Consider the following 27,704-nt stretch of genomic DNA (forward strand, 5'->3'; position numbering starts at 1 on the left):
AAATTTCCAACCACTAACCGATTAAAAAAATAAAATAAAAATATATTTTCATTTACTATCTGAGTATTAATAAATTTTTATTCACTAACTTAGAAAGAAATAAAATAGTAATAAATTTTCAGCCACTAGCTAATAAAAAGTTTAAATTCTTTTTAATGAAATATATATATATTTTTTTTTTTATCAAATTTTATTATTGCAACAAAACCCAAAAGTAAACCACTACAATTATTTCTTATACTCATATGCGTAAACTTAGCATCTTAAATTGCTTTCTATTTGCTGAGTTGACGACAGAAATCGCCCCGCTCCTCTTCAAGCATATGCGCCCTCCTCTGCCACCCCTCGCTCAGTTGACTTTGCATGTATTGCGCATATATAAATCATCCGTGGCGCGACACCGGAATGCCTGTCGAAATTTCACCGAATTGCGCAAATATCCCTTCAACAGCTGCTTCTGCTCGCCACTCTCGAGCTGCCGGCAATCGGTCAGCACCGACCCTATGTAGTACAACTTCAGCATTGACAATTGCAAACGACCTGCGGCCAGCAAACTATCCAAGCGACGCACCAAACGTTCGTTGCGCTGCAGCCACTGCTCGTACGTTTGCAGCGCCAATTGTTGGGCCAACAACCGCACCAATAACTCATTCAAATTGTAGGGTAACTCGGCAACGCCAGCCTGCTGTTGCACGCATTGGCGTAGTGTTGCAAAATCACGCTCCGACTCCATGCTGCGCCAGGCGCCCGGCGTTTGTGTAGTGCTGCCGCCCGCAATCATATGCTCAGCAAAGCGTTCGCCCACCAGCATATGATTGAGTGGCGTAGTCAGATTTTGCTGCTGCATTAGCGCGCTGACGGCGACAAAAATACGCATAAAGTTGGTGGCGATTTGTGTGGTGTCGACCATGGCGGCGCTGCCCACACGCGTAACCGGACGCTGATTCTTGCTTTGCTGCGCGAGCATGCGTTGCACTTTCTCGAGGTTGCGATAGAAGTTGCGATTGGTAATTTGTAGTTTCGCATAATCGGCATCCAAGTTGTCGTCCCCATTCAATGTGATGTGCATGACGCGACCGAGGAAGAGATGTGAATTTTGCTGTGACATTTCGTCGATCCAAGCGGTGGGCGGTAGTTGTTCGTCGTACGCGTGACCGATGTTGGAGCACAGCTGCGCCATTTGCACTTTATCGAGGAATGCATGCTCGACAATGTGATGATAGACGGGCTCGAAGAATTGCTGCGCAAGTTGCTGGCAATCAGCGCTTCTTTTGTCTGCAAAAAGATGAAACGGGAAAAGAAAAAAAGGCAAGGAAAGAAAAAGTTATTACTTCACACAGCCAACTCAAGCTGATAGTTTTCATGCTAGTGACACACTCACCCATCAAGTAGTTGATCCAAATCCAGTTAAGCAAACGCGTCATGGTAGTTTGCTGCAGAAACTCGAATACTTTTACCAATTTGGTTTTCTTGCGCACCACCACCGTGTCGCTCGGCTTCAGCGTTTTACCAAGCGCGCTCTTGAAATACCCATCCCAGTCGATCTGCAGCGTTGTGCCAAAAGAGGAGGCCTTAAACTCAGCGTAATTGTACTCAATGTCATCCTCTTTCAAATCGTCTTTCAAAATCTCACGTCGATTGCGTTCAAAATTCAGTATCTCCAAAGCGATCAGCCAGCCACGATCCACATCTACGCCATACTCCTTCAACACCTCGCCCACCAATTGCTCGAATTTGTGCAACGTGAAACGCAACGCATCCTCGATTTGCATATAAACTATGCGCTTATTCGATTTAATTTCAACATTTTGAGTGAAAAAATAATTCACGCCGGCCTCGTGAAATGCGCTCACCACCTCCATCCAAGTCATGGCGCGACGTCGACGCAACATAGCTGCGGAATTATCGATCGCTGGCCAACCGCCACTCTGGCGATACATAAAAGAGCCCTTCAGCTCATCCACCGAGCGCGCATTCTTACAAGAATCATAGAATTGCTTGAGCTTCAGCTCGGCATCGAGCAGTTCATCGTTGTTATTGGCACTAAGGAATTTATCAAACTTTTGCTGTTCGCGCTGCAAGCGCTCTTCAACCTGCTCCTTTGTGCTATTCACTGTTTTGCCACAAACATAGCCGTAAAAGTCTTGGCAAGGACGCTTTTCAGTATCCAGCCAACGCTCGAGCTCATAAGAGAGGCGCAACACTTCCGTCTCCACATTCACATTGGGCGCAGCATTGGTGGTGGTGGTGGCTACTGTTGCGGACGGTGCGGTAGCGATGGGTAATGGCGCGGGCGTAGCCTGCACCATAAAGGAAGTGCGCAAAGCTAATAGCAAAAAAAGTGCCTGACAATGCATTGCTGACATTTTTGCACTCACACGTCACAAACTGCAAGCCGCACTGTACACCAAGTGCCTTTCGGTAGGATGTGGCACGCGCAGCGCTGTAATGCACACCCGCAAGTAAACACTTTTTCTTCAGTTATTTCGACGAACTTTCAAATTAAAATACTTTGCATTTACTTTGCTGCAGCTGCAATAAACAAATTTAATTTCGTGTCGCTCTCGTGACCACAACCAGCTGATAGTAAGGCGAGTAATTAAAAAATCACACAAAATACGTATCGACCTGCGGGTATGCAGCGCTTTTGTCTTTGCCCACAGACGTTTTTTGTAAAACTAATGAAATATTCTGTGCAACACTTTTCGTTTGCTTTTCGTTAAGCAGCGCCAAAGCGTGAATTTTTGTGGCCTCGTCGCCTATACGGCGCCCTTATGGAGACAAAGGCCGCGAATATACAACTCAAACCAAGCAAAGGGCGTATGGAAGCCGCGCATGCAACTTAGGCAGCGCCGGGGCAATATAGCGAGGTTGTCACTTCCGCGTCGCAGATTTTTACACTTAATTTGTTATTTTTTCGTATTTCCTTTGCGTCTACTGCATTAACTATTTCTTGTCTGTTATGCTGCAAATAAATATTCGTGGAACCTGTCACGATTTTGCTATGGCTCAAATGGCACTGAGCAAAGCTCAGCATTTCTTTCGCTTCAGTTACTGATGTGATTTGTTTTCGTCTATGCGCCAGCGCTTATTAATTTAATCAACCAAAACAAACACAAGAATAGACATGCTATCTGATAATCATAAGTCATATATTCGAGAGCATTACTTTGTATGGGAAACCTGAGGTAGCATTCAAGCCGCTCTGGCAGTGTGGCGCAGATTAGGCTACGAGTATTTCACTGCTTGCAAAAGCCAACCGATTTGTAATCGCGCTGATAACGCCAGGTTGTCGCAGGTCACGCCGTTAGTTGATACAGATTTTGGGTTGTATACTAAAAATCAACATAAATTAAATCATCGCCATAAAATAAGTAAACCAAGTTGAGTCAGAAATATTTGTTTGGCATACATTTTTAGAATGTAAATCATGTAAACGGCTGCTAAACAGTTGGAAAATTAAGTCTCTCTAGTAGAAGTGAATTTCAAATTTGTTTGCAATAGAAGTTACAATAACAGAGTATAGCAAGAAAAAAAAAAAAAAAAAAACATTGGACAACATTTTTAAAATTTTTGCCCATAAAGCAAAAACTATTAAACGGGTTTTCCGTTCTATAGCTCAAATTAAAGGCAAAAACATATGCAACATTTCGAAATAAGGTTTAAAAATATTTAAAAAATGTTTGGCTGATTCCAGCTGTGGGTTTTGCCCTGATGTCCCACAATTTCATATATGTAAAATGGCAACTGTAAACTCTGAGGTTTCATAAAATGCAAAAAAATTTAATTACAGATAAACAATTCTGCAGATAAAAAATCCCAATCGCTGACAAGTCCTGCCGCATTTGGTCATTCCAACGAAAACATGGCCCTCTCCTTGCACGTCTTCCTTTTTAGGGTGAAATTGATTTGAAATTTAAAAAGTCCAGCTAAGTGGCACAGAGAGACTTGTCGACTCCTATAACATTCAGGTTAAGCAGCCTATTGCATTTAAAGTTCTGTGAAGTGAAAGCTAGATAGTCAAGGAGGAAAGAGAAGTAACAAAGAGAAAGAGAGAGAAAGATAAGAGAAGAGTAAGAGAGAGAAAGAGATAAGATAGAATAGAGAAAGAGGCAGAGATAGTCACTCCTTTGAGGATTTTCTTGATACTTTGTCGAACTCAGCTTAAGAGAACAAATATTATCCATCCTCATAACATCGGAACACAAAACTCGTAGCCTTGCTCTAGCAGAGGCAAAACACTCACATAGAAAATAGTCAATGCTATCCGTCTCCTCCAAGTAAGACAGACAGTGCTATACACCTCCTCCAAGCAAGAGAGGGAAATCGGATCCTCAATGATTGCAATGGTAGTAATATGCTGAGCAGAACATGAGTTGTATCCTGTAATAATACCAACCGTCAACCGAATGTCTTTCGGAAATTTTCGTTTGGAAAACAGTTGTCATTCCTCCCATACCTATTACTATAGCCTAAGTACCATCCGACTCCAGAACCTATTTCATTCTTGGACCGATCGGTAAATAAAATATCCGTCAAACCTCTTTGAATGCATTCTGGATTACTCCTTTGTCCACGCACATTTGACATCAAGTTTCCTTCCAAATGCAACTATGGGCATAAGATCGTCCTTGGGTGCCAAAAACAGTGGGTAGTGCTCAGGGAGCATCTTAGAGATTTCTCTGTGTCGCATTTCATGCCAGAAATCATGTTTATGGAGCCTACACATTGCTACTATTGCTTTCCATTGTATCTTCAGATCCACTGGGAGTAAATCATGCTTAGCATTCAGGTCATCGCTGGAGGTTGTACTCATGACACCCGTAATGCATAAACATACACTTCTTGACAGTCTTCACAATTCTCGAAGTGTGTCCGTCGCCATCAACACAGAGGCATCAGCTTGGTCTGATAAGTGCTGTGCATAGCCACAGGACCACAGCAGGTTTTAGACTCCTGGTTTTGCCAAAGGCTCTGGGGCATTGTTGAAAAATCCTTAATGAGCGATCCACCTTCAGCGTATTATGTGTCTTCCACGGCAGTTTCTTATCCAAGAATCCTTCTAGATATTTAAAAGAGCGACTACGTGTCACACCTTTCAGTTCAGGAAGACTTAGTCCAGCCAATTTCCGTTTTCTCGTGAAGAAGACTAAAGTAGTTTTGTATGGATTGATGCAAAGACCTGCATCAGTCGTCGATTTTATCCAGAACTATCTACTGTTTCAGGCAAGCTTTCTTAAGGACTTATCCGATGTTAGCGCCTAGACATCGTCCGCACATGCTGGGACATGAATCTTAGGGGTACTATGACGTATATTCGTCTTGGTGAAGCGTCTTTATTCATACGGGTGGCATGACTGAGCCAGCCGCTCTATATTTAAACGCTTAACTATGTTCATGACCCTACATGTACAGCCCATACAGCTCGCTATTCCACCGTTCACGATACTCCTCACCAACGTGGAGGAAACCAAATATTCCAAAAATCTATCGCGCGAAAGTTCCCAAACCTTTCTCATCTACTGTTGGTATCGTCTACACTTCTGTACAATATAGCTGGATGGGAATGATTTGTCCTTCGAGAGAGTGAGAGAGAGAGAGATAGAAAGAGAGATAGTGAGAGAGAGTGGGGGTGAATGAGAGAGAGAGAGAGGGAAAGAGAGATAGAGAGAGAGAAAGAGAGAGAGATAGTTCTTCTTCTCAATTGCCTACTAAGTTCTCCGCTTGATCTTCAGGCTGGCATCACTTTTATTGTTGATGCTGGTCTCACGGTAAACATAGTCCCTTACAGCATCGAATTTCTGGTTGTCAACACTGACATATTTTCCAAGAAGCCAAGGCTATTGGTGTATTGGCAGTAGGTACGTTGTTTTGCCTTCATTCACTACAAGGCCCACATTGCTCGCCTCTCTCCTAAAGCTGTAGTATGTCGAGCATAGAGCGAGGTTGGTTTCACCAAGAATGTCGATTACGTCGGCATTTGCTAGTAGTGGAATAGTACTCTTGAGGAAGATAGTGCCACTGTGGCTTAGCGCGAAAGATTTGTTCCAGTGAGAGGTTGAAAATGTCACAGCCTAGAGAATCAGCTTACCTGAAACCTATTGTAGTTTCATATCAAGCGGGTCACAGTGGTTGTTTTCTATCCTGAAGGAGCTTGCAGTAGCGCTCAACATCATCTTATTTCCCATAACCTATCAGAAAAATACTATAAGACTCCAGGTACTACAAATTTTGTGTATTTATTGTATAAATATTAATAATAGCTGGAAAATAAATAAAATTAAAATAAAAATAAATCACCTTTTGGTGCTACAACTTCTTATGAGCTTTGACCTGCTGAACAGTACGCCTTGATGCTGCTGTTCGATTCGTTTTCTTACTCTTTCCAATTTTTCAGTTTTATTTGCTCTAAATCGTCTTTCGCTTCAAATAACCATCTCTACCTTAATGTGTATCTTGCTTTGTTGATGTAGGCCCACATCTCCAGTACTTGATCTGTCGATTCTCATATCTTTGCCTAGCCCATCTGATGCGTTGCACTTTGAGGTAACATACAACATATTCGTCCTTGATTATCACCTCCAGTTTTTCACTACAGTTTTCGAGTTCTTCACTCCATCGCATGCGCCTTTCATCTTACGCGCTTCTCCTACCCCCTGGAGCGTTTTGGATTCATCGGTATACCTTTGTTGCTAGTCATCATGTAGCCATGTTGGGCTAGTGTTCCACTATTTTCTAGACGGGAAGATAACCTGATAATCTGAAAATATATGTATATATGTGGATTCTTCTGACTTTACTATGGAGACAATCCATTCCATTATCCGCATATCGATGGTGTGTACTGTTGCCTAGAACATTGTTTGGTGAAAACCCATTGGAGCTGATTTTTTGAATTTATGTTCATTGATTTACGCCCTTTTTTCCATCTACTAAATTGGACCCATCAGTTAGCCATCACCTGGCAGCCAGGGTTGAAGGTGATAGAATTATTTTTCCAGGCCGTACATTCGTTAATAAGAACTTGAAAGTTCCTGAAGAGAATGTGTTTGGGTGTTAATGTATCAACCCTATGAGGAATTGGAGTAAATCGAAAGTTTTCTGAGATCTTTAAATGTACTTTGATATCTTCTATTTTTAGATCGGAGATGCCTTTCAATCTGAAAGCGCTGGAACAAGTATTTCCTGCGGTTGCCTTCTTCGAATGTTTATCTTATACGCTCTCCTGTCTTTTTTTCTAAGCATTCATGTTTCGACTCCAACAGGTCGAGCTACTATCTTGCACAGTGCCAGCTTGGAAGGTGTGTTCAAGAGTTTTGCTTTGAAGAACTTTATAAGTCACGCATATGGCCTCCGAGCTGCTTGAATTCATTCGTATTTTGTAAGACTCATCCAGTTATCTACTCGTATTGTCACTTTGCGGTCAAGATATGTGAACGTTCTACGCCCTACTTCAAATACTACTCACACTAATACAACTTCCGGAAGCTGAGACATTCAACGCTTTGTACAAGTTACTGTACATCGAAAACTGATTTTAACCAATAGACTTTGACATTCATTTTTTCCCCCTCAATTACATATTTATGCCAATTGATAATTCATGATTTATGGCTCATTTTATTTTGCTTGCAATCATATCAGTAGACAGTATTACAACAAATATTTCACATGGGTATGATAAACCCTAAGCCGCACAATCATTTTATACTCATATGTACATACTTACACTTACACATATAAAAAACATTGTTAATCAGTATTTACAATTATTTTTACATATTTATGTGTCATTGCCAATATTATATTTTTATGAATTCAAATGTTAACGCGACGGCTGTTAGTTATCAGCGCTCATCACTCTTAGTGGAGCAAAGCATTTTCCGCAATCGCAGCGCGAGTACAAGCGTCTTTATCTATAGGCGGGTTAGCTTCAATAATCAAGGCAACATAGAGTGGCACCAAAATATCGGTCAAGATCAGTTTTTGTTTTGATTTCAAGTATTTATATGTAGAAATTAAAAAAAAAATTAAAAAAAAATTAAAAATAAAAATTTTTTTTTTTTGTTTTGTAGTCAAACCTCAAAAGTCTTCGTTTAGGTAGATGAACCATTGATAAGCCGGTCTCAATATTTTCGATTTGATTTTTCTTATATTTTTTTTTTATTTATAAATTTGACTTAAGGAGTAAATCTTATAATCAAATTGTAATACAGGGTGGCTGATGAATTTTGCTACATTAAGAAACTCAAATAACTTTTTTTTTAGTGTATGGAATTCATTTATTTTTTTTCAAGTTGAAGGTCATTAAATTTTATTAAATGTAGCTTAACTAGTTTTAAAAATAATTGAATTTAAATGTCCCCCATGCTCGTTGACACAAGTGCGGCATCTTAGTAAAAAGTTGTTCATTGCTGTTTTGAGAGTTGCGACAGGAATAGCCGCAATTGTTGCCCGAATGGATTGTTTTAGTTCATCCAAATTTGTTGGCTTTGTTGGCTTTGTTTTATAAACTTCTTGTTTACATAAACACCACAAGAAAAAGTCAGGTGCAGTAAGGTCAGGCGACCTGGGGGGCCAACGAAATTCGGAGTTTCTTGAAATCAGTTTATTGGGAAATTTTCGTCGCAACTCTGTCATAACAGTCTGGGCTATGTGAGACGTTGCCCCATCTTGTTGAAACCACACAGAGTTGAAAAGAATTCTCTTTCGGCGTAGTTCTGGATAGAAAAATTATTTCAGCATTTTCAAATAACGGTCTCCAGTAACCGTAACGGTGTGACCATTTTCTTCAAAAAAATAAGGCCCAACAATACAGCGTGAAGAAACCGCACACCACACTGTCACGCGAAGAGGATGCAATTCCGTCTCGTGGAGTATCTGTGGGTTAGAACTACTCCACATTCGACAATTTTGTTTGTTCACATTGCCGTTTAAATCGAAATGGGCCTCATCAGACATGAAAAGGCAGTTTAACATGTTTTGGTCTTCTTCCACCATTTGCAGGATCTTCTGGCAAAATTCCAAGCGAATCGGCAAGCCTGCTGCATTCAGTTTGTTAACCATTTGAATTTTGTAGGGAAATAAGTCTAACTCTTTGTGCATTATTGTTTGCAAAGACTGTCGGCTGACACCAAGTTGAGCAGATAAGCTTCTTGTTGAAACCCTTGGATTGCTTTGTATAGCTGCAGCTACAGCAGCGATCGTTTCCTCCGTCCGAACTGGTGGATTTCGATGATAAGGCCTTCTTGCGACTGTTCCTTGCTCAGCAAAATTATTCACCAGTCTCATTATGGTCCATCTGCTCGGGGGATCGCCGCCAAACATCCGCCTGTACTCTCTCTGTACCAAAACTACGGACTCCAGTGCGTGATAGCGGCGGACTATCCAAATTCTTCTTTGCGTGTCCCAGTTATCCATTTTAATAAATTTTAAAGATCAATCTGTAAATTAAAACAAAAATGGAACAGATAACTTAAAAAGAAAAAAAGTTATTCAATTTTTTTTTGGTAGCGGCTTTCATCAGCCACCCTGTATAAATCAATAGCATTGGGGCCTTCCGCCTAATGTGTATGAATAGATTTACAGTTCTTTTAATACGGGGCTGCCAATATTCGACGGACACGACGGATTTCGATGACTCTTTGGGCCCATTCCAATCGACGAAGTTTATCCGCAGGCAACAATCTTTGCGTCAATTGAATCACATACGGGAATAAATGCAAATCAATGCGGATAATTCGTTGTAAAGTGGGCCGAGCAATGCCCAACTGCTGAGAACGGCGATTTTGGGATGTCCTTGACGACGCCTTGGTCGGTTTTGATTTGGCCTCTTTGGATTAGAAAGAGCATCACCAGTCGAAAACCTTTCGTACGAACGTTTAATGGTGCTCTTAGAAAGCGCACTTTTCACATTATTTAATTTTTTATACGCACGTTGAGTTTTCACAATTGACTTCTTTTGTTGAATGTAAATTTCAACAATTTGGGAGCGCTCGCGTGGCTATACTGTTCCAAGGTAAAAATCTGCTTGGACTGACGCTTCCAACGCGGTATGTCATTAAGCGATCTGACGTCTCTGTCAAAAGATACAGGATTGCCAGGATTCGTTCGGAGCTCTCCACTCACTCGCCTTATGACTGTAGTTTGATGAATGTTCTTTAAATTAAATGACCGGAACAGATCCATAACCAATGTTGAAGTCCTCTGCCAGCTATCTGATGGTTAATTTGCGGTTATTTACCAACTTTTTTCCTCAGTTTTCGATCGTCATCCTCGATGGACTTATCAGCTCTTCTGAAGCATTTATTCCACTCGTAAAGGGCAACCGAACAAAAAATAAGAAAAAACTGAACTCAATGCAGTTGACTCAGAGCGTCACCTGGCCGTTGTTCCGGGAACTTTTTGATCAAGGTGGCATTTTAATTATAGCGCAAAAGAGAAAGAGAAGTTCGCTCGCAACTGAGTTACTCTTTGTAAACTCAAGTCACAGCAGCTCGTACTTAGGTTCAAATGTAGGCATAGAACTCAAGACTTAAGTGGACATTTTTTTATTGTAAAAACCTCATGACTATCTTAAAAAGCTAAAAGGGGTTCATATGGTGCGAGCAAGTGGGACTCTCGACGGCATATAGCCTTCAAATGCCTGCAAGAGAGGAGCCTGGACGCAGATACCTTTTGTGTCTTCGGACATAAACGCAGCTATATCCAGATGTTATGTTTCTGTGGTTCCAGGGTAGAACTTAGTTGAGGTGGCGGCATTGTTATTGTATTAATAGGAGTATGCCCTACATACTGTTGGTGTGACGGTAGCTTTGAGATGTTTCGGACATGTTGATTTAAACTTATTTCACAAAAAAAAATAATAATAATGAAATATAATAGAATAAAAAATATGAATAATAAAGTAAAATAATAAATTTAAAGTTAAATTTAAATTAAAATTAATTTTTTTTTGGATATATTGTAGGATTATTCGATTATTTTTTCCCCATTATTTACGATTTCACACATTGGCCTGTCATGACTGCCCTCACTTTGGAGCATTGTAATAACCCAGTTTCCAAGACCTTATTGGCCGCTTCTGCCTCTATGTCGCCGACGGCTCCGCGATAAGTAAAATTAGAATAAACCAAGAGTGTAAATGAGTAATTGTACAGTCAAAAAGAAGCTACGAGAACAGACGAGCTTTATTATAAAAAAAAAATTTTAAAAATGTAATATAATACTCTGGAGCCTGAGCAGTGTCTAGTTCACTGCGAAGAGCGAAAAAATTTTAAATCTGCTTTGAACAGCAGTCACTATTCTCTCAATGTCCGTCGTCGTCAGCTTTAAAACTGGCGTTTCAGCAGCCAGCTCACCTGGAGCCTGAGCAGGGGCTACTTCACTTCGAAGAGATGAAAAAATTTGTAAATCTGATTTGAACAGCAGTCACTCGTCTCTCAATGTCCGTTGTCGTAAGCTTTAAAAGCAGCCAGCTCTCCAATCCTCTGCATTGCACTCTCTTCTGATATTACTAATCTACAGTCAATTGTTGGATGATTGAGTTTCTCAGCGCTTCTATTCCCCATTATTTCTCAACTCTCCATTTTCACCAACATAGTTGATGCAGGCGTGAGAAGAATTTTCAGGGGATTGTAGATTTTTTTGTTGAATTTTTTCACGTTGCACCTTTTAAAATATCTGTGATGATGAATATAAAAAACAAGAAAAATTTATGTGTTAAAAAAAATTTAAGTATAAAAAGTAATAAAACTTTATATAAAAAAAAGTATATATAAAAAAATGTAAAATAAACAAAAAATATTTAAATCCAAAAAATACAAAATAAATATGTGAATATGAAAAGTAATAAAACTTTATATAAAAAAAATGTATATATAAAAAAATATTAAAAAATGTGTAATAAAGAAAAAATTTTTAAATGCAAAAAATAGTGAAAAAATATATAATAAAAAAATAAATATGTGAATATGAAAAGTAATAAAACTTTATATAAAAAAAGTATTTATAAAAAAATATAAAAAAATGTAAAATAAACAAAAAATATGTAAGTGCAAAAAAAAATGAAAAAATATATTTGTGAATATGAGAAGTAATAAAACTTTCTAATATATAAAAAAAATGTATATATAAAAAAATATTAAAAAATGTGTAATAAAGACAAAAATTTTAAAAGCAAAAAAAAATTAAAAAATATATAATAAAAAAATAAATATGTGAATATGAAAAGTAATAAAACTTTATATAAAAAAAATGTATATGGGGCATTCTTCGCCAACCGGACACCCCCATCTGCCCAGAATAGTTTTTATAAAAAAAATTTTTCCCTATGCCGAAATAAAAGCTTATGTCATGTACTTTAATTTGTCATGTGGCACTTTTTAAATATTCAAGATGGACGACGAATATTTAAATGCAAAAAATAATGAAAAAATACATAACAAAAAAATAAATACGTGAATATGATAAGTAATAAAACTTTATATAAAAAAAAAATGTACATATAAAAAAATATAAAAAATGCAAAATAAACAAAAAATATTTAAATGCAAAAAATAATGAAAAAATATATGATAAAAAAATAAATATGTGAATATAAAAAGTAATAAAAATAGATATAATAAAATTAAATTTATTTACATAAAAAAATATATTCATATTTTATGAACATTTTGACTTACAGAAAATAATTTTTTTTTCAATTTCTTGTGAAATATTAATCTTATTTAACTAGAAATATTAACAATTTTCGAAGTATTAAAATTTTCTTTTATAAAACCTCGATATCAGTGCACTCAGCTTGAATAGAGTTTTTGTGTTTCACTGTAAATAAAGTCAACTCAAACGTACTCGTACAAAGCTTTCATTGAAAAAAAAAAACAAATACTTTTGTAATTCATTTTATGGACCAACAGCAGGAAAATACGAAAATTTTAAATTGATTATAAAAATATGCCTACCCATAAAAATGCATTCATGCCGAATTGGAGCTATTCAAAATAACCAAAATATGCAGGTGGTAGTGGTGGCGAGAGCTGTGAGTGCAAAAGGCTTACAATGAAATGCGTGAAGATGTGTGTGTACAACACCAACATGCAGATATACGTAAAAGGCTGAATGAGTACATGAGATGTTCATTAAAGGCTGAATCAGTTGAATGAAAAATATCTGCTACTCTTTTAAATGGGGTTGTATAGAATCGCGGAAATGCGGTGCGTGGAAAGCTAAACACATTTATGGCTGCAGTGTAAAACAGGCTACTCCATCATTGGCAAACTACATTAAATTTGACGGAGATAGATGCAGAAAGCAGGACGTACTTATATATGCGTACAATTATGTACAACTATGTATGAAGTTGACTTGTAATAAATTTGTTTGCTGATCATTGCATACAAGTACGCTTGTGCTTACATTTTATGAAGAATGGTGCTTTGAAAATAAAACTAAAAATGCTTTTCATTGCAATTAACATTCACATTTGCGCCTTGTACCTGATTAGTGTGGCTTATGCTGCAAAAAATACGTATTTTCCACAACTGCTATCTGTCTTAATTGGCAGTCGAATAACATGCAACATAACTCATCATCATTATTCTATGAGCTATTCAACGCTACTCCATTTTATTCAGGATTTCTACTTGACTGCCCGTTACACGTTCAAGTTGATGTAGGGACCCTGCAGGAAAAAGTACTAGTTGGGAATTAGAATACTAGCAGTTCGCACTCAAATGGTTCATGACTTATCTTTTCTCCATCTTAGCAAGTGATATTTTTACTACGGCGATGTTTTATGAAGTGTCAATCATCGGGACATGCATGAGCAAAATACCAGTCAAAATAAATAGTTCATATTAGCCAAAAAAATTCTGGTCCTCTATGTTTCGAAAAGAACCAGTTTTAGTATAAAATGAGACATTCATTTCATTCCTTTCCATTTCCACATTTCAAAATATTTTATTTCATATTAAAAGTGTCCACAGATTATGTTTTTTCTTCAAATTAAATGGAACTGAAAATGAACCAATAAATGATAAAAAAAGTATTTTTCAATAGTCCACTTTTCGCAGGCAATGACAAGCCCCCGGCTGTATTTCTGCCATGAAAAGGAGCTCCTCATAAAAATCTATCACTGGTTTGTAGGCGATATGTTGTAGGTCACTCCACTTTTAGAAAAATAGCAGACTACAAATTGCAAATAGCTGGAAGAGCTCAGGCAAATACCCAAATAAAGAGTGTAATTATGAAGGGTCTTTCAAAAAGTCCACTTATATATGTATATAAAGCATCTTTCCAACGAGTGACTCCTAGAAGCAACTAGTGAATAATTCATAAATGGCACCTTTTGAAGTGAAACTTCTTAGGCGTCGATGGACGAGCGAGAATAGAGAGTAAAATTTCAAGGCCATGCAACGTTTTGCGCATTTTCGTTCCGCGAGAGAGAAAAAAGATATAACGTAGAGGAAGAGGAGAGAGAGAGTTATGCCTTATACATATCTTAAGTACACTTTAGGCTATTTTTCCCGAGTTTTTTCTTGTAGTTACTAATTTCTAGTGAGAAATAGCACTGCCTACTTTTTGGCGCTTCTTTGCAAACTTGTAGGAAATATATTTTTGGTGCCTACTTTTTGACGTGATATTTCCTTGATGCCCACTGTTTGGGACGTGTTTTGGTTCAAATTATTGAAACTTATTCTGAAAATGGTCGCAAAATTCGTGATTTTTTTTTGGTGCAAATAATTACCCGAATGATACGAGACGGCAATTCAAAGATTTGTGAAAAAAATTCAAAAAAATGGAACTATCGAGGATATAAAAACAACTGGCAGGCCAAAAACGGGACGTACTTTTCAGAATATTGCTCCTGTAGTGCAAAGAGACTTATTTCCCTTTCCCGGGACTTCTTTCTTTTCGGGCGAGCCCAGAACGGCATCAATGGACCGCTTCTATTCACCCATATCTGGGTCCACCGTATTTGTAGCCAGCTTTCATGCTATAGGCGCTCGTATTTTTGTGTATCTGTCTGTGAGGCTTCGCTTTGTTGCACTGTGTCGAGGTCTCTCTTTTATCCGTAGGACGTCCTCGACTTATCGTTTTGAAATAGCGCACTTTCCCGAAGTTCCCAATTACCTATTGTAGGAATCAGCTTCGCCTCTCTTCTGCCTCTTAACTCAGTGTCCCATTGGCTTTGCCACCGCTGCGTGATTTGGCATCTCCGTTCTGCGGCGTTTGTGGTGGCGTGTTTTTTCCTAGAATCCCACTCATCCACTCATTCCTGGGCCATGAGGTCGATAGATATCTCCTCGTTGATCACAAAAACTGCTGCCCCATGAGACTGTGCGGTAGGCTGAAGCAACTGTGAGTGCCGCTGTTCGTTGTACAGCCTCTAGTGCTTGGCGGGTGGTTTTTCAGTTTAATGCATCTTCCCATATTTCGCTGCCGTACAGGAGCATTGCGTTTGTGGTGGCTATGATCAACCTTCGTTTACTCTACGTTGGTCCACGGATGTTCGCAATTAGTCTGCACAGTATTTCCGTGATCTTTGCTTTAGTAGCTGCGCGCCGTATATGAGTCCAGAACGTACACATAAGCCTACAATCTTGTTGAATGTTCAGATATTTTACCGCTCTTTGAGTTACTAGGGATTAATCGTCTAGTTGCATGCTGACTTCAAGTGACTGTGGCCTAGTGTCGTCAGGGTTACTTGAGTCTTACGTTTGGCGAGGCATGGTCCTCAAGCCTGTACTCTGGGTCATGGTCCTATATTAGGTTCTTAAGATCACTTGATTCAGCTTATTACTGGCATCCTCAGTATGTCACGCTGAAATGATCACCACTATATTGTCCGCGTATCCCATGTCTTCTGGCATTTTTGCTTACATACTAAGAATCTCGTTCCAGCTTAGATTCCAGAGTTCGAGACCGAGAAGTGCAGAGATCGGGACGAATTTTGTGTGAGCAAAGCGCAGAGGCAGCGAGCAGAGAAGTGGCGAATCGAAGGCGCTTATTAACTGTTGCCTTTATTTGAGAGACTCTGGTATAGAGTTTTTTAAATAAATGAATTTATTAGTGCCTACTTGCTTATCTAAACCTCAGGGTTCTTATATAAAAAATCATTCAAAATCAGCTTTTTACTCCTCGCATTATTCTAGTCCATTACGAACTGGTATAATTTCTTCTATTTAGCTAACAGGTTTCCATACTAGTTGGCATTTCCCTGCAGGGGTCTTACTACATCTACTAAACACACAACTGTAGGCAGGTCCGCTCCATAAATATGCCTTGAAATTATTTGCTATTTTCCCCGCTTCAGCCTCATGCCTCTTAATAATTCATTTGGCTCTGCATCTTGGGTTGTGTACTATATTTTAATTTTCCATAATGAAAGGTAGCGCAATTCAACAAACGACCGCCTCATCAAAAAATAATGAGCGCAAAATTGAAAACCTGCCGCCTGCAGTTAGGCTGATCCGAAAGTTACCAAAGTGAAATTGCTTGCGCTGTCCAGTTATTACTTGGCATTTTTTTTCGCTTTCCGTTTTGCCTTTTCTTTTAGAAATTTTCCGCTGTACCCTTTGAAATTTTCTTTTAACTGGTAATATATTTTCCCCGTCTCCCTCTCTCTCTCTCTCTCACTCTCCGTCTTTCACTCCGCTCAGCAACTCGTTTGCTTTTGCCAACGGCAAATGATTGTTTACTTCAATTTCTGCACATTTTTTCCGCTAATTAAAGTCTGAAATTCTCTTAATTGGCTCGCAATGTTTCGCATTGTTTGTTTTTATTGTTATTTTTACTGCAGAATTTTGCTTACCTATTTGCAGCAATTTGTAGTAATACAATCAGAAAAAGAATAAATACGTGCAAAAATAAAAGGTTATAAAATAATATCGTTTTTTTTCGCAAATACTTTCAGTTGTTTACTTGGTAGGCAATAAAATGGCCAATTATTTGTTTAAATGCAGTGCAAGCGTATTTTTTCTTTGAGTTATTTATTTAATTTTTTTTTTTTTTAAGAAAACATAAAATAATTACGCTACGCATTGCTTGCTATTAACGCATACACCGGGTACATTTTGCAAAGGTTGGCATAAAATTGTTTTTTAATTTTAGTTTCAGCTATTTTTCTTATGCCACTGTTTTTCCCTTTTTTCGTACTCAAGCTGTTAGCCCTGACTCACCAATACAGCTGCGCCTATTTGCCTGACGCTTACCCATTGAGCCACTTGACCCAATCAGCACACACACAGACCGCTTATGAATATTCCTCGAAAGCCACTTATTAACTGACCTGCAACATAAGTTCTAATATTAGACTAAGTATAGGCGCATAAGTGAGTGGGTATGTGTAGGTACAAACTCACATACATACGCACGAGTACTCCCGCTTTTGTATGCATATTTCACCCAAAGCGCTCACAACATTGAATTCAGTGCGGCCGTCTGTCTATCCATTGCTTTGCCATCGCCCTTTTCTCCACTGTACTCAGCTGTGTAATATTTGCTTCGAGCACTTGAATGTATTCTTCAATGTGGGCAACAAAGTATTTGAAATCGATTTCCTTTTATCTGTTATGCAATCTGCTACTTTCCTCTTTCGCCGCACTCTATCCTTTGTCCGGTGCCATTGTGGTGCGACCCTCTTCTGTGCTACTAAGCAAACATCTCTCATACTTCAATGCAGATATATTGACACACAAATGTATAACTACATACATACATACATACATACATACAGTGGTGGTTACGATTTTAGCACACTATACACAACCTTGACACTGTCCCACTTTCCTCTTTGATTTTCGACAATTCACTACGAATATTTTTCTCTGGGTGTTGTTTACAATTAAAATAACAAGAACCGTTATAATCCGTAGCATTTGTTTTGCAATTTTTTTCTTAAAATTCAGTTGAGTGCAAGAGCTGCTTGTTTGAGCTGGACACGAAGTTAGCACATATCAATAAATAATTCCCCCCATTAAATTTTTTCTAAGTATTTGAACTTTATGGTAAGTGTTTATATTTTAGCTATTATGTTGATTGTAATTAATGTGAAAAAAAAAATATGTTAGACATGGCGAAAGGTTCTTGGTGCTCCGAAGCGCAACGGGAAGTAATTCAACGTATTAATTCTTCTGGGAGCTCTGTGTCTGAGATATCCCGACTTCTAAGGTGTTCACGCAAAATGATTTATAATGCTCTTGCTCATATTAATAGCCATAAGACATTTAAGAAGGTAAAACAACGCCCACGACGCCGAAAGACAACAGTTAGGGAGGGTTTACTAATATGCAAAGCCTTGCGAACAGACCCTTTTAAGAGTTCTAATGCCATAAAATCGCAAGTTTTATCGGAATATGGAACAAATGTTTCTTCCAAAACCATTAGAAGGCGTTTAAATCAAAACGGGTTGCGTGGGTGCATAGCTCAATACAAACCTTTGGTGTAAAAAAAAATTTGGAGGCCAGGCTGAACTTTGCAAGGAAACATATCCATAAACCAATAAATTTCTGGAACAATATTTTATGGAGCGATGAATCGAAGTTCTGTCGTCTCGGATCTGACGGGAAACAATATGTTTGGAGACCGCAAAATAAGGAACATGATCCTCGCTACACATTAAAAACGGTGAAGCATGGTGGTGTAAGCGTCATGGTTTGGGCATCATTTTCCTGGCGAGGTGTTGGACCCATACACAAAATAGATTCGCGTATGGATCAATATGTTTACAAAAACATTCTAACTGATGTCATGATTCCTTATGCGGAGGAAAATATGCCCTTAATATGGCGTTTCATGCATGACAATGATCCTAAGCACACTTCACGATTGGTGAAGAGTTGCTTGGAGGATCACAAAATTAGTGTTTTGAAGTGGCCAGCTCAATCACCGGATCTCAATCCAATTGAGAATTTATGGAATGATGTCGAGAAGCATATTCGAGCCGTGAAACCGAGGAATTTGAACGATTTGTGGTCGCAGATTAAGACTGCTTGGTATGGAATACCCCAGACGAGATGTGCTGCCCCTGTGGAAAGTCTACCACGCCGATGCGATGCTGTTCTCAAGAGTGGTGGATATCCAACTAAATATTAAGTTTTTCTTTCACTAATGTGTTGTTCTTTGAAAATAAATGAGAAATATCCATATGTGTGCTAAATTCGTGTCCTCCATTATTATAGGGTGCTTGTATTTAAACCAGTTTTAATAAGTAAGGAGAAAAAAACAAGGTTCTGATTATAAGGACTCTCTTTCTCCTTTCTACAAAGACCCGCCAGGGATAAATATTGCCGCATGATTATTTGAATATAAGCAATAAACGCAAAATGAATGTTACTGCATTATAGTGTGCTAAAATCGTGACCACCACTGTATATACACACATACACACATCCATACAGACCTACTTACATTAGATAACTTGCACAAGCACCCTTGCTTACCTTGTTTCCAACAAAAGTAGAAATTGTGGTCGTGACGCCGTTCACACAGAAGATACCCCTTTTTATTTGTGCCAAGTCAATTGAGGCTATTCAATTGAATTGTAAACCTCAATGGTGCGCTGCGCTCCCCACCTCTGTGCCAAGTTGGCCTATTCAAAGTAAAAATAATGCGTAATTGATATTTCACTTAACGTGGAAAATTATACGCAATGGTGGAATGAAGATTATGAAGAAGATATTTGCATTTATAGAGAATAAATAGCAGTCAGAAAAAACGTAAAGAGAAATTACAAAAAGGAGCCCTCGACGAAGTGGTTAAATGAGAGGATTCTCGTACATTAAAGTAGTGTTTTCGTTGGTTTAAGTGCTACAGAAATTTTTCACGAATACTGAATCAAGCTTAGGTATTGGTGACGTAATTTATACGAAAAAAAAATTTAATGTTTGTCTAAAAAATATAAAATATAAAATATAAAATATTAAATGTTAAATAAAAAATAAAAAATATAAATGAAAAAATATATAAAATATAAAATATAAGATATAAAATATTAAATAAAAAATATAAAATATTAAATTAAAATATTAAATAAAAAATATAAAATATTAAGTAAAAAATAAAAAATATAAAAGAAAAAATATAAAATATGAAATATTAAATATTAAATAAAAAATATCAAATATTAAATTAAAATATTAAATAAAAAATAAAAAAAAAAATATAAAATATAAAATATAAAATATAAAAGAAAAAATATAAAATAAAAAATAAAAAATATAAAAGAAAAAATATAAAATATCAAATAAAAAATATAAAAGAAAAAACAATACGAGTTGAAAACTATTTAAATCCATTATTTAAGCTCGGTAGGTAGGTGGGTTAGATGGCAAGAGTACCCAGGTACCCTTCAAGTAGCACCTACGCGCCGTTCTGATACCATAATGTGGACCACTAACTGTGAAAAGATTTAGGGAAGGGAAAAACCATCTACAGCCATACAGTGATGTTTATGTAGTGGAGGAGAGAAAAGGGATCTAGACTGGAGAATTTCTTCACGTCAATCCCAAAGGGCACGCTAAGGAGTCTCAAGCACCCAGCCGCCTGAGCCGAACATTTGCAGAGAAAATGCTCAACAGTCTCTTTCTCTGCAGGATTCCCACAGCTTCTGCAATGGGGTTGTACGGAATTCCAAGCTTCTTCGCATGAGTGCCGATCACGCAGTTACCAGAGAACACCGCAATGAGTTGGGCAATTGAATGGCGGGGAATTACCATCACCTTAAGCGTTCTGTTTTTATTATATTTGGGCCATAGTGATTTGCAATAGCATACGACCAAACAGACCTACATCTGTCTTGCGCTTTTTTTAGATCCAAATTGTGTACTTTCCCTTTAACAACGGTCAAGGGGACACCGATGTCTGAGAAGCGGACAACTGAGACCGGTTCTGTCGACCACTTTCTGGCAAGCTAATCGGCGATTTCATTTCCCTCTATATTCCTGTACCCAGGAACCCAGTTAAGGGAAATGTTTCCTTCACGTTCGAGACGTTTGAGTTCCTCCTTACAGGAGTTTACCATACGAGAGCTGCAATACGACGCCGATAGGGCCTTGAGCGCAGCTTGACTATTAGAAAAAATATTAATGTCTCCCTCCCAACAGCGATCCCGAAGCATTTTCTAAGCTTGCAGGATCGTGATGACCTCTGCTTGAAAAACACTGCTCGTTTACGGCAGTTTAAAGGAGACTGAACTATTTAAAGAAAACCCCGCTCCCACTCCAGATTCCACCTTGGCTCCGTCAGTGAAAACAGAGATACCTATATCCGCGCCAACTCTCCTCTCTTTCCAATCTTGCCTGCTTGGAAAGATACCCCTGGCACAACCCTCGAAACCCAGTTGGCGGATGGAGAGATGAGTACGAAGTACAGAGAAGAAGGAAGGGCAGATCTGCTTCAAAACGCTACTATGTCCTGCAGAAAGGTGTCTCCAGAGGCCAATCTCCTTCAACCTAAAAGCGCTCTGAGCAGCAATGGATTTAACTTGAAGATCCGCGGGAAGTAAGTGCAAATTGACGTTGATAATATGCCCCACTGTTGCCCATACATGCAGTTCTCTGGACTCTCTCTAGTTTAGTGGTGTTGTAGCCCTTCAGAAGAGCTATCCACCAAACTAGACATCCATATGTCAAAATTGGCAGAACCACTAAGTTGTACATCCAGAGTCTCTTTATAATGAAAGAAACATCCGACCATTTATTTGTAAAAATAGCTATTTTCTTTCAATATCAAAATAACACCACTTATTAAAAAACCCTTTATTTTAAATCTTTATCTTTATGATTACGGAACGGATTATGAAACTTTTTCCGATATGTTGTAGCACCAAAAAAGTCTCATCATTTCAACAAAAAAGCCTTCTCATCACGCCAAAATAAAGCTTAACCGAATTCATTTGTGTCCTCCTAAAAATTGAAATATTTTCACATTTAATCTTCAGCACCGAAAAACAGAGGTCGCTTTCACACAAAAACGTTAATAAAAACATTCCCAGTACAAATTGGAATGCAAGAAAAAACCTGAAAGCTTGTCATAACACAGCTCACATGAATAACATATGTATGTGTGCACGATTACATCCATAAAAACAACACAGAACCTGTTAGTGGGTCCAGCTGAATATCCCTTGAAAGTTTTCATAGTCATAAAGGGCGCCCATTAAATGTGAACATCAACGCTTTGCATTCAAAAAGATAACAAAAAAACTGACAAACACACATACATACACATGTTTGCATGTATTGCGTGTATATGTGAAGTGTTAATGTAAGTAGCTCGTGCATACATACACAAATATTGTTAAAGCGTTAATATTCCATCCACATGCCAGTGCTCGTAATGGTAATAACAACGACAGCAGCTGTAATACCTTTGATACGAGCGTACGCTAAGTACACAAGTGTTGGTAAATATTTATTATACAAGGCAACAAAAAAAAAAAACAAAAATGTGATAATAACAAATAATGCGCAATTGTGATGTCAAAAATATGTTGAGCGATTACGGCTGGAGTTGAAGCTTAACGGGAATAAATTTTGCTGAACAAAGTGGACGACAGCTATACGACGAGCACTCATACATACTCAAATATATATAAAGGGTATTGTTTTATTAAATGTTAATGCACATACAGCAACAAAGAGTTTAAAATTGATGTGCGCATATTTTTTCCTAAAACTCCCCAAATTCATCGCAACTATTTAAGCTTCCATAGATGGTCGGAATTTTTACGCGCTTACGTTGATGCATTCGTTGGTCAGTGCATTGATGTGCGTGCACTGCTTTGCGTGTGTGTTTTTTTTTGTTAACGAAGGGGGAATCTTTCATAGATACCGTCAACTTAGACGGCATGCACAATTCATACTGCTTGCTAAGGGTACACCTCATTCGGGACCGCGCACAGTCAGTAATTTTCATACTGTCTGGACTTGCAAATCGGTACACCTACGTATTAAACCCTTGAACTCCGTCTCCTCCACAACTCTCCCTGCGGAACTGCTTCAACGTATTACTTCTCAGGGCTGGTTAGCTATATAGCTTCGTTAATGTCTATCGGCTAATGCGTCTCATTTGCTCAATGTATCTGAGTTCTTTTTGAGTTCTAGTAGCGTATGCAGCTACCTCCTCCCACTTTTCTTCCGATTGCAGCATGAACTCGACTATGTCAGTTGCGCTTGGAATTATTCTTCATGTTCTAAAGCGTGGGCAGTGGAAACTGGCATGTTTCACGTCTTCTTCTACATTGATGCAAACAGGGCAGTAGGGGCTGTCATTATGCCCGAACCTATGCAGATATTTCCTAAAACCCCCATGTCCAGAAAGGAACTGTGTCACATGGTAGGTTGTATCTCCAAGACTCCGATTTAGCCTTGGTCGTAAATCGGGAATCAGTTTATAGGTCCATCGCCCTTTACTGGAGGTATCCCATCGGTCTCAGCACCTTGTTAGTGACACAAGCCGCTCTTCTTCTCTCACCGCTTTTTTATTTACTTCGGCATCCGCTGCACATCTGTCATTCGCTTCATTTCACTCGCGAGAATATCCGCTGGTATCATACCAGCTATGACAAACGCCGCATCATCCGATATTGTTCTGTAGCCGCAACATCCCCTGAGGGCACTTAGCCTATATACAGACAATAGCTTCCTTTTGTTATCCTTCAGTTTCCCTGCATTTGCCCAAACTGGGGCTGCATACAGGAGGACTGAAGTGGCCACATTTGCAAGCAATTTTCTCCTAGTTGACTTAGGATCATCTATGTTAGGTAAGATCCTTGAGAGTGCCGCTTGTATGCTAGCGGTTTTCTCTACCGCGTAGTCATTATGGGCCTTAAAATTTAACTTACAATCGATCATAACTCCTAGGTATTTCAGAGCCGGTTGTGAGTGAACAATTTGCTCTCCCACTCTGATTCTCATTTGCTCGACTTTTTTCCGACTTGTTATCAGAACCGTCTCCGTTTTTTGCTCTGCCAATTTGAATCCCGCCTGATCGAGCCATTTGTAATCTGTTCCACTTCCTGTATGTGCTTAGCCACCGTCACTATCGCTACATCATCTGCAAAGCCTATTATTCTTACCTCTCTGGATACCGGTAAGCGAAGGACTTTGTCGTACATGATATTCCAGAGTACACGACCTAGGACCGATCTCTGCGGCACGCCAGCAGTGACTTTGTACCTTTTTGTTCCAGCACTGCTCTCATACATCAGTTCTCTATCAGAGAAGTAACTTCTTTATATCCTGAGAAGATACGGCGGAATGCCAATTTCAAACAGGATGTTCAAGATGTGCGACCAACTTGCCGAATTAAAGGCGTTTTTGACATCCAATGTGGTTCCAGCACAGTATTCCTTGGTGCCCCAACGTCACCGCTTTCCTTTATTGCCTTAATAGCCATTTTGACAACCGTAGTAACTGCATCAATCGTCGAACGATTTCTTCGGAAGCTAAACTGCATGGTACTCAATGCTCCCTTCCCCTCGAAACGCTTCCCCTTCAGCTTTCTTTTCAGGCGCGGGAACAAGAAGAAGTCCGAAGGGGACAGGTCTGGGCTGTAGGGAGGGTGAGGAAGCACCGGAACCCCCCTCTTGGCCAATGCAGAGGTGCAGAGGAAGGTGATGTGCGCTGGCGCATTGTCGTGATGAAGGGTCCAATTGTTGACGAGATCGGGCCGAACCCGGGCGACGCGGGTTTTCAGCCTAAGGAGAACTTCTTTGTAAAATGCCGCGTTTACAGTGCTTCCTAGAGGTACACACTCCTTGTGGACGATGCCTCGAGAGTCGAAAAAGATGATCAGCATGGTTTTGACTTTGTATTTCGACATGTGCCACCCGGCCTTCCTTGAACAACTTGTGCCACCGTTTTACCTGGGCACTGGAAAGAGATTGGTCCCCGTATGCCGCCTTGAGTGGCCCAATAGTTTCGGTACTCGTTTTGTTTAGCTTTACGCAAAATTTGATCAAGTAACGTTGCTCCAACGATCGCTGTATTTTCGCCACTGCTAAACCCTAACACACTTTTAAAACAGCTTTCACGCGCGGAGCGATGTTGACTGCACCGCTGTTGCCAGCGAACTGGGACCGGTTTATAGTGGAAGGTCCGACGATCATTTTCCCCCACCAGCCGATTCGGTTGATCGCTTGGCAGACGCTCCCGCGCGGAGCTCATTACTTTTGAATCAAACCCTGTATCGTTCAAGCTTATTAATCTCTTTAGAACAACTTTACAGATCAATGTTAACTCCCCTATCACCGAATGTTTACAGAAGATGCGAGTGTCTGTAGTATTTACGAGTATGAACCATCTTACAGGCCACTGTTAACTCCCCTATCACTGAATCTTAACATACAGAATAGTGTCTGTAGTATAATATTTACGAGTATGAGAAGAATAGCAGACTGTGTTTGTACATCTGATCTGCTAATTTATGCTCGCATTCTTTACGTTTGAAATCGGTATAGCAGAGCAGAATTGAGTTGAAAGAGTTAACTGTTCCTATTTTTAATAACTTATATTATTTATATCTCAGTGTAAAATTGAGTAAATTTTTGAATGCAATTTGAACTAATTAACTGGTATAATTGAAATAAAAAATAAAAATTGAAATAAAAATCAAATTCGTTTTCCCTGCAGGGTATTTGATTATTTTTTCCATTTATGTATGTATTTATATATTTATGCGTGCATATATGTATGCTCTTTACTCTACTGAATGCCAAAAATTTTAATTAAACCGCAAATATTAACAACTTCAACGGTGGCTTTTAAAATCATTTACACACTTTTCCAATAATTTGATGTGTACATAATCAACACATTTTCACGTTCGCTTTAATTGTTGTTACTTTTAGCTGTGTTAATTGTTGCAACTTGTTTTATATGTGCATGTATGCATTAAAGCTGCCACTGCCTACGCTATTCAGTTGAGTTTGTGGTTGGTTTGTTAGCGAAGCAATTACGGTCCCAACTGGTCGTCAACCAAACAATGAAGCGGCTGGTGATTTAGCGAAAAATAAAATATTGAAAATACTCGCACATAAATTTGCTTAATCAATGGGAAAATGCACACAAAAGCTTGCAACTGCAGGGATGTATTTATGTTCTGAGCAACCAATAATTTAGGATGGTGCGTAGTGATCGAAAATTTATAAATTTGTAGTGATTTCCTGATTTTTAATACGAAATTTTAAGGTACTTGGAAAACATGAATGAAAACTATTAATAAATACTATCAGATCTGAATAATATTCCCTAGCATTGTAATTTAAGCTAAGCTATTCCACTCATATAAGGCGGTCTCATGAAGCTGTGGTTATCTCACAGCCTACTTCCCTGTAAAGTATGAAGATAGCGCAACTATTTTCGCGACTTTATTATCGTTTTTGGTACCGGCAGGCTAATTTACTACCCTGTCAGAAATCAAAATGTATTAACGAAACCAACGCAAGCCTAAGTCTTGTCGAGCTATGATCCCGAGAGGAGTGAACAAGAAAAAAAAAGCAAAAAAAATTGTAATTTTTGTCTAATAGCGTGCCAAAATAGAATTGTAAAACGGTTGTCTGACTATTGCATTTGATGTTTTATTGGGTTCATAAAAAATAAAAAAAAAAAGTTCCAACTGCTTCGACTTTTCACTGCTTTCGACATTTTTTCGAAGTGGTGCTGAATAATGTATCGCAATTTTCCTCTTTAAAGTTAATTTTGTAATGTTGCAACACATAATTGGCTTCACCAACTCAAGGCTGTGAAAGAAAAGAAAGCGTAGTGTCGCCTATATGTCTGCTTACAGTAGCCATGACCCGATACAAAGTGAAATATGGCTCACTCAAGACATGCAGCCAAAAATATTCTTGAACTTTTTACTCATTCTTTGAACGAAAATTCTTAATATTTACATAACTCATTCGTGTAGTTTTACACAAGGGGCGTATTAGCTTAGAAGAAGCACTGGGAAGTCTGGGGACTACTGTCGTGTATGTACAGGATGGGCCATGTAAAATTTGCTTTTTGAAAAAAAAAAGACTAATCAATATTTTTTCAAACCTATTTTTTTATTTTAAAGATTGAACATTGTCATTTATGAATGAAAAATAATATCGTTCAAATAAATGCCATGACTGGCTTTACAGTAGGCCATTCGATCAACCCAATTTTTAAGCACATTTTCGATTGTTTGGGCTCCAATTTCATGAATGGCAACATCGATTTCGTGTTTTAAAGCATCAATCGTCTCTGGATGGTTCGCATAGCATTTATCCTTAACGGCTCTCCACAAAAGATAGTCCAACGGGCTTAAATCACAGCTCCGAGGCGGCCAATTGATATCGGGATTTCGGCTGATTATTCGGTTTTCAAAACCGGTAGCCAAAAGTTCAAGTGTAACTTTGGCAGTGTGGCAGGTTGCACCGTCCTGTTGAAATCAAGTGTCGTCCATGTCATCCTCTTCAATTTTTGGAAACAAAAACTCGTTGAGCATTAACGCTCGCCATTTACTGTAACCACGACTCCTCGCTCATTTTCGAAACAAAATGGCTCGATGATGCCGCCAGACCAAAAACCGCACCAAACAGTGACTCGGTGTGGATGCATTTGCTTCTCTACAGTAACGTGTGGATGTTCTGAGCCCCAAATCCGATAATTTTGCTTATTGACGAAGCCACCGATGTGAAAATCAGAAAAGAAGAAGAATACTCACCACTTTGG

At 38.7% G+C, this 27,704-nt stretch overlaps 2 protein-coding genes across 4 annotated transcripts in view; one reads left to right on the plus strand and one right to left on the minus strand.

The window, feature by feature from the left end:
• LOC128855791 (complexin) overlaps positions 1 to 27,704 on the plus strand; it is a 124,491-nt gene that overhangs the window by 32,394 nt on the left and 64,393 nt on the right. The gene's annotated exons all lie outside the window — the stretch shown is intronic.
• Positions 147 to 3,058, minus strand: LOC128855790 (uncharacterized). The gene is made up of 2 exons (XM_054090970.1): positions 1,382 to 3,058; positions 147 to 1,275 (listed from the first exon to the last, which is right to left on the minus strand). Exons 1-2 carry the CDS (start codon positions 2,364 to 2,366, stop codon positions 350 to 352), a joined length of 1,911 nt encoding a protein of 636 aa, XP_053946945.1. The 5' UTR covers positions 2,367 to 3,058; the 3' UTR covers positions 147 to 349.

This window comes from Anastrepha ludens, chromosome 2 (assembly GCF_028408465.1).
Source record: "Anastrepha ludens isolate Willacy chromosome 2, idAnaLude1.1, whole genome shotgun sequence".
NCBI classification, from domain to species: Eukaryota; Metazoa; Arthropoda; class Insecta; order Diptera; family Tephritidae; genus Anastrepha; species Anastrepha ludens.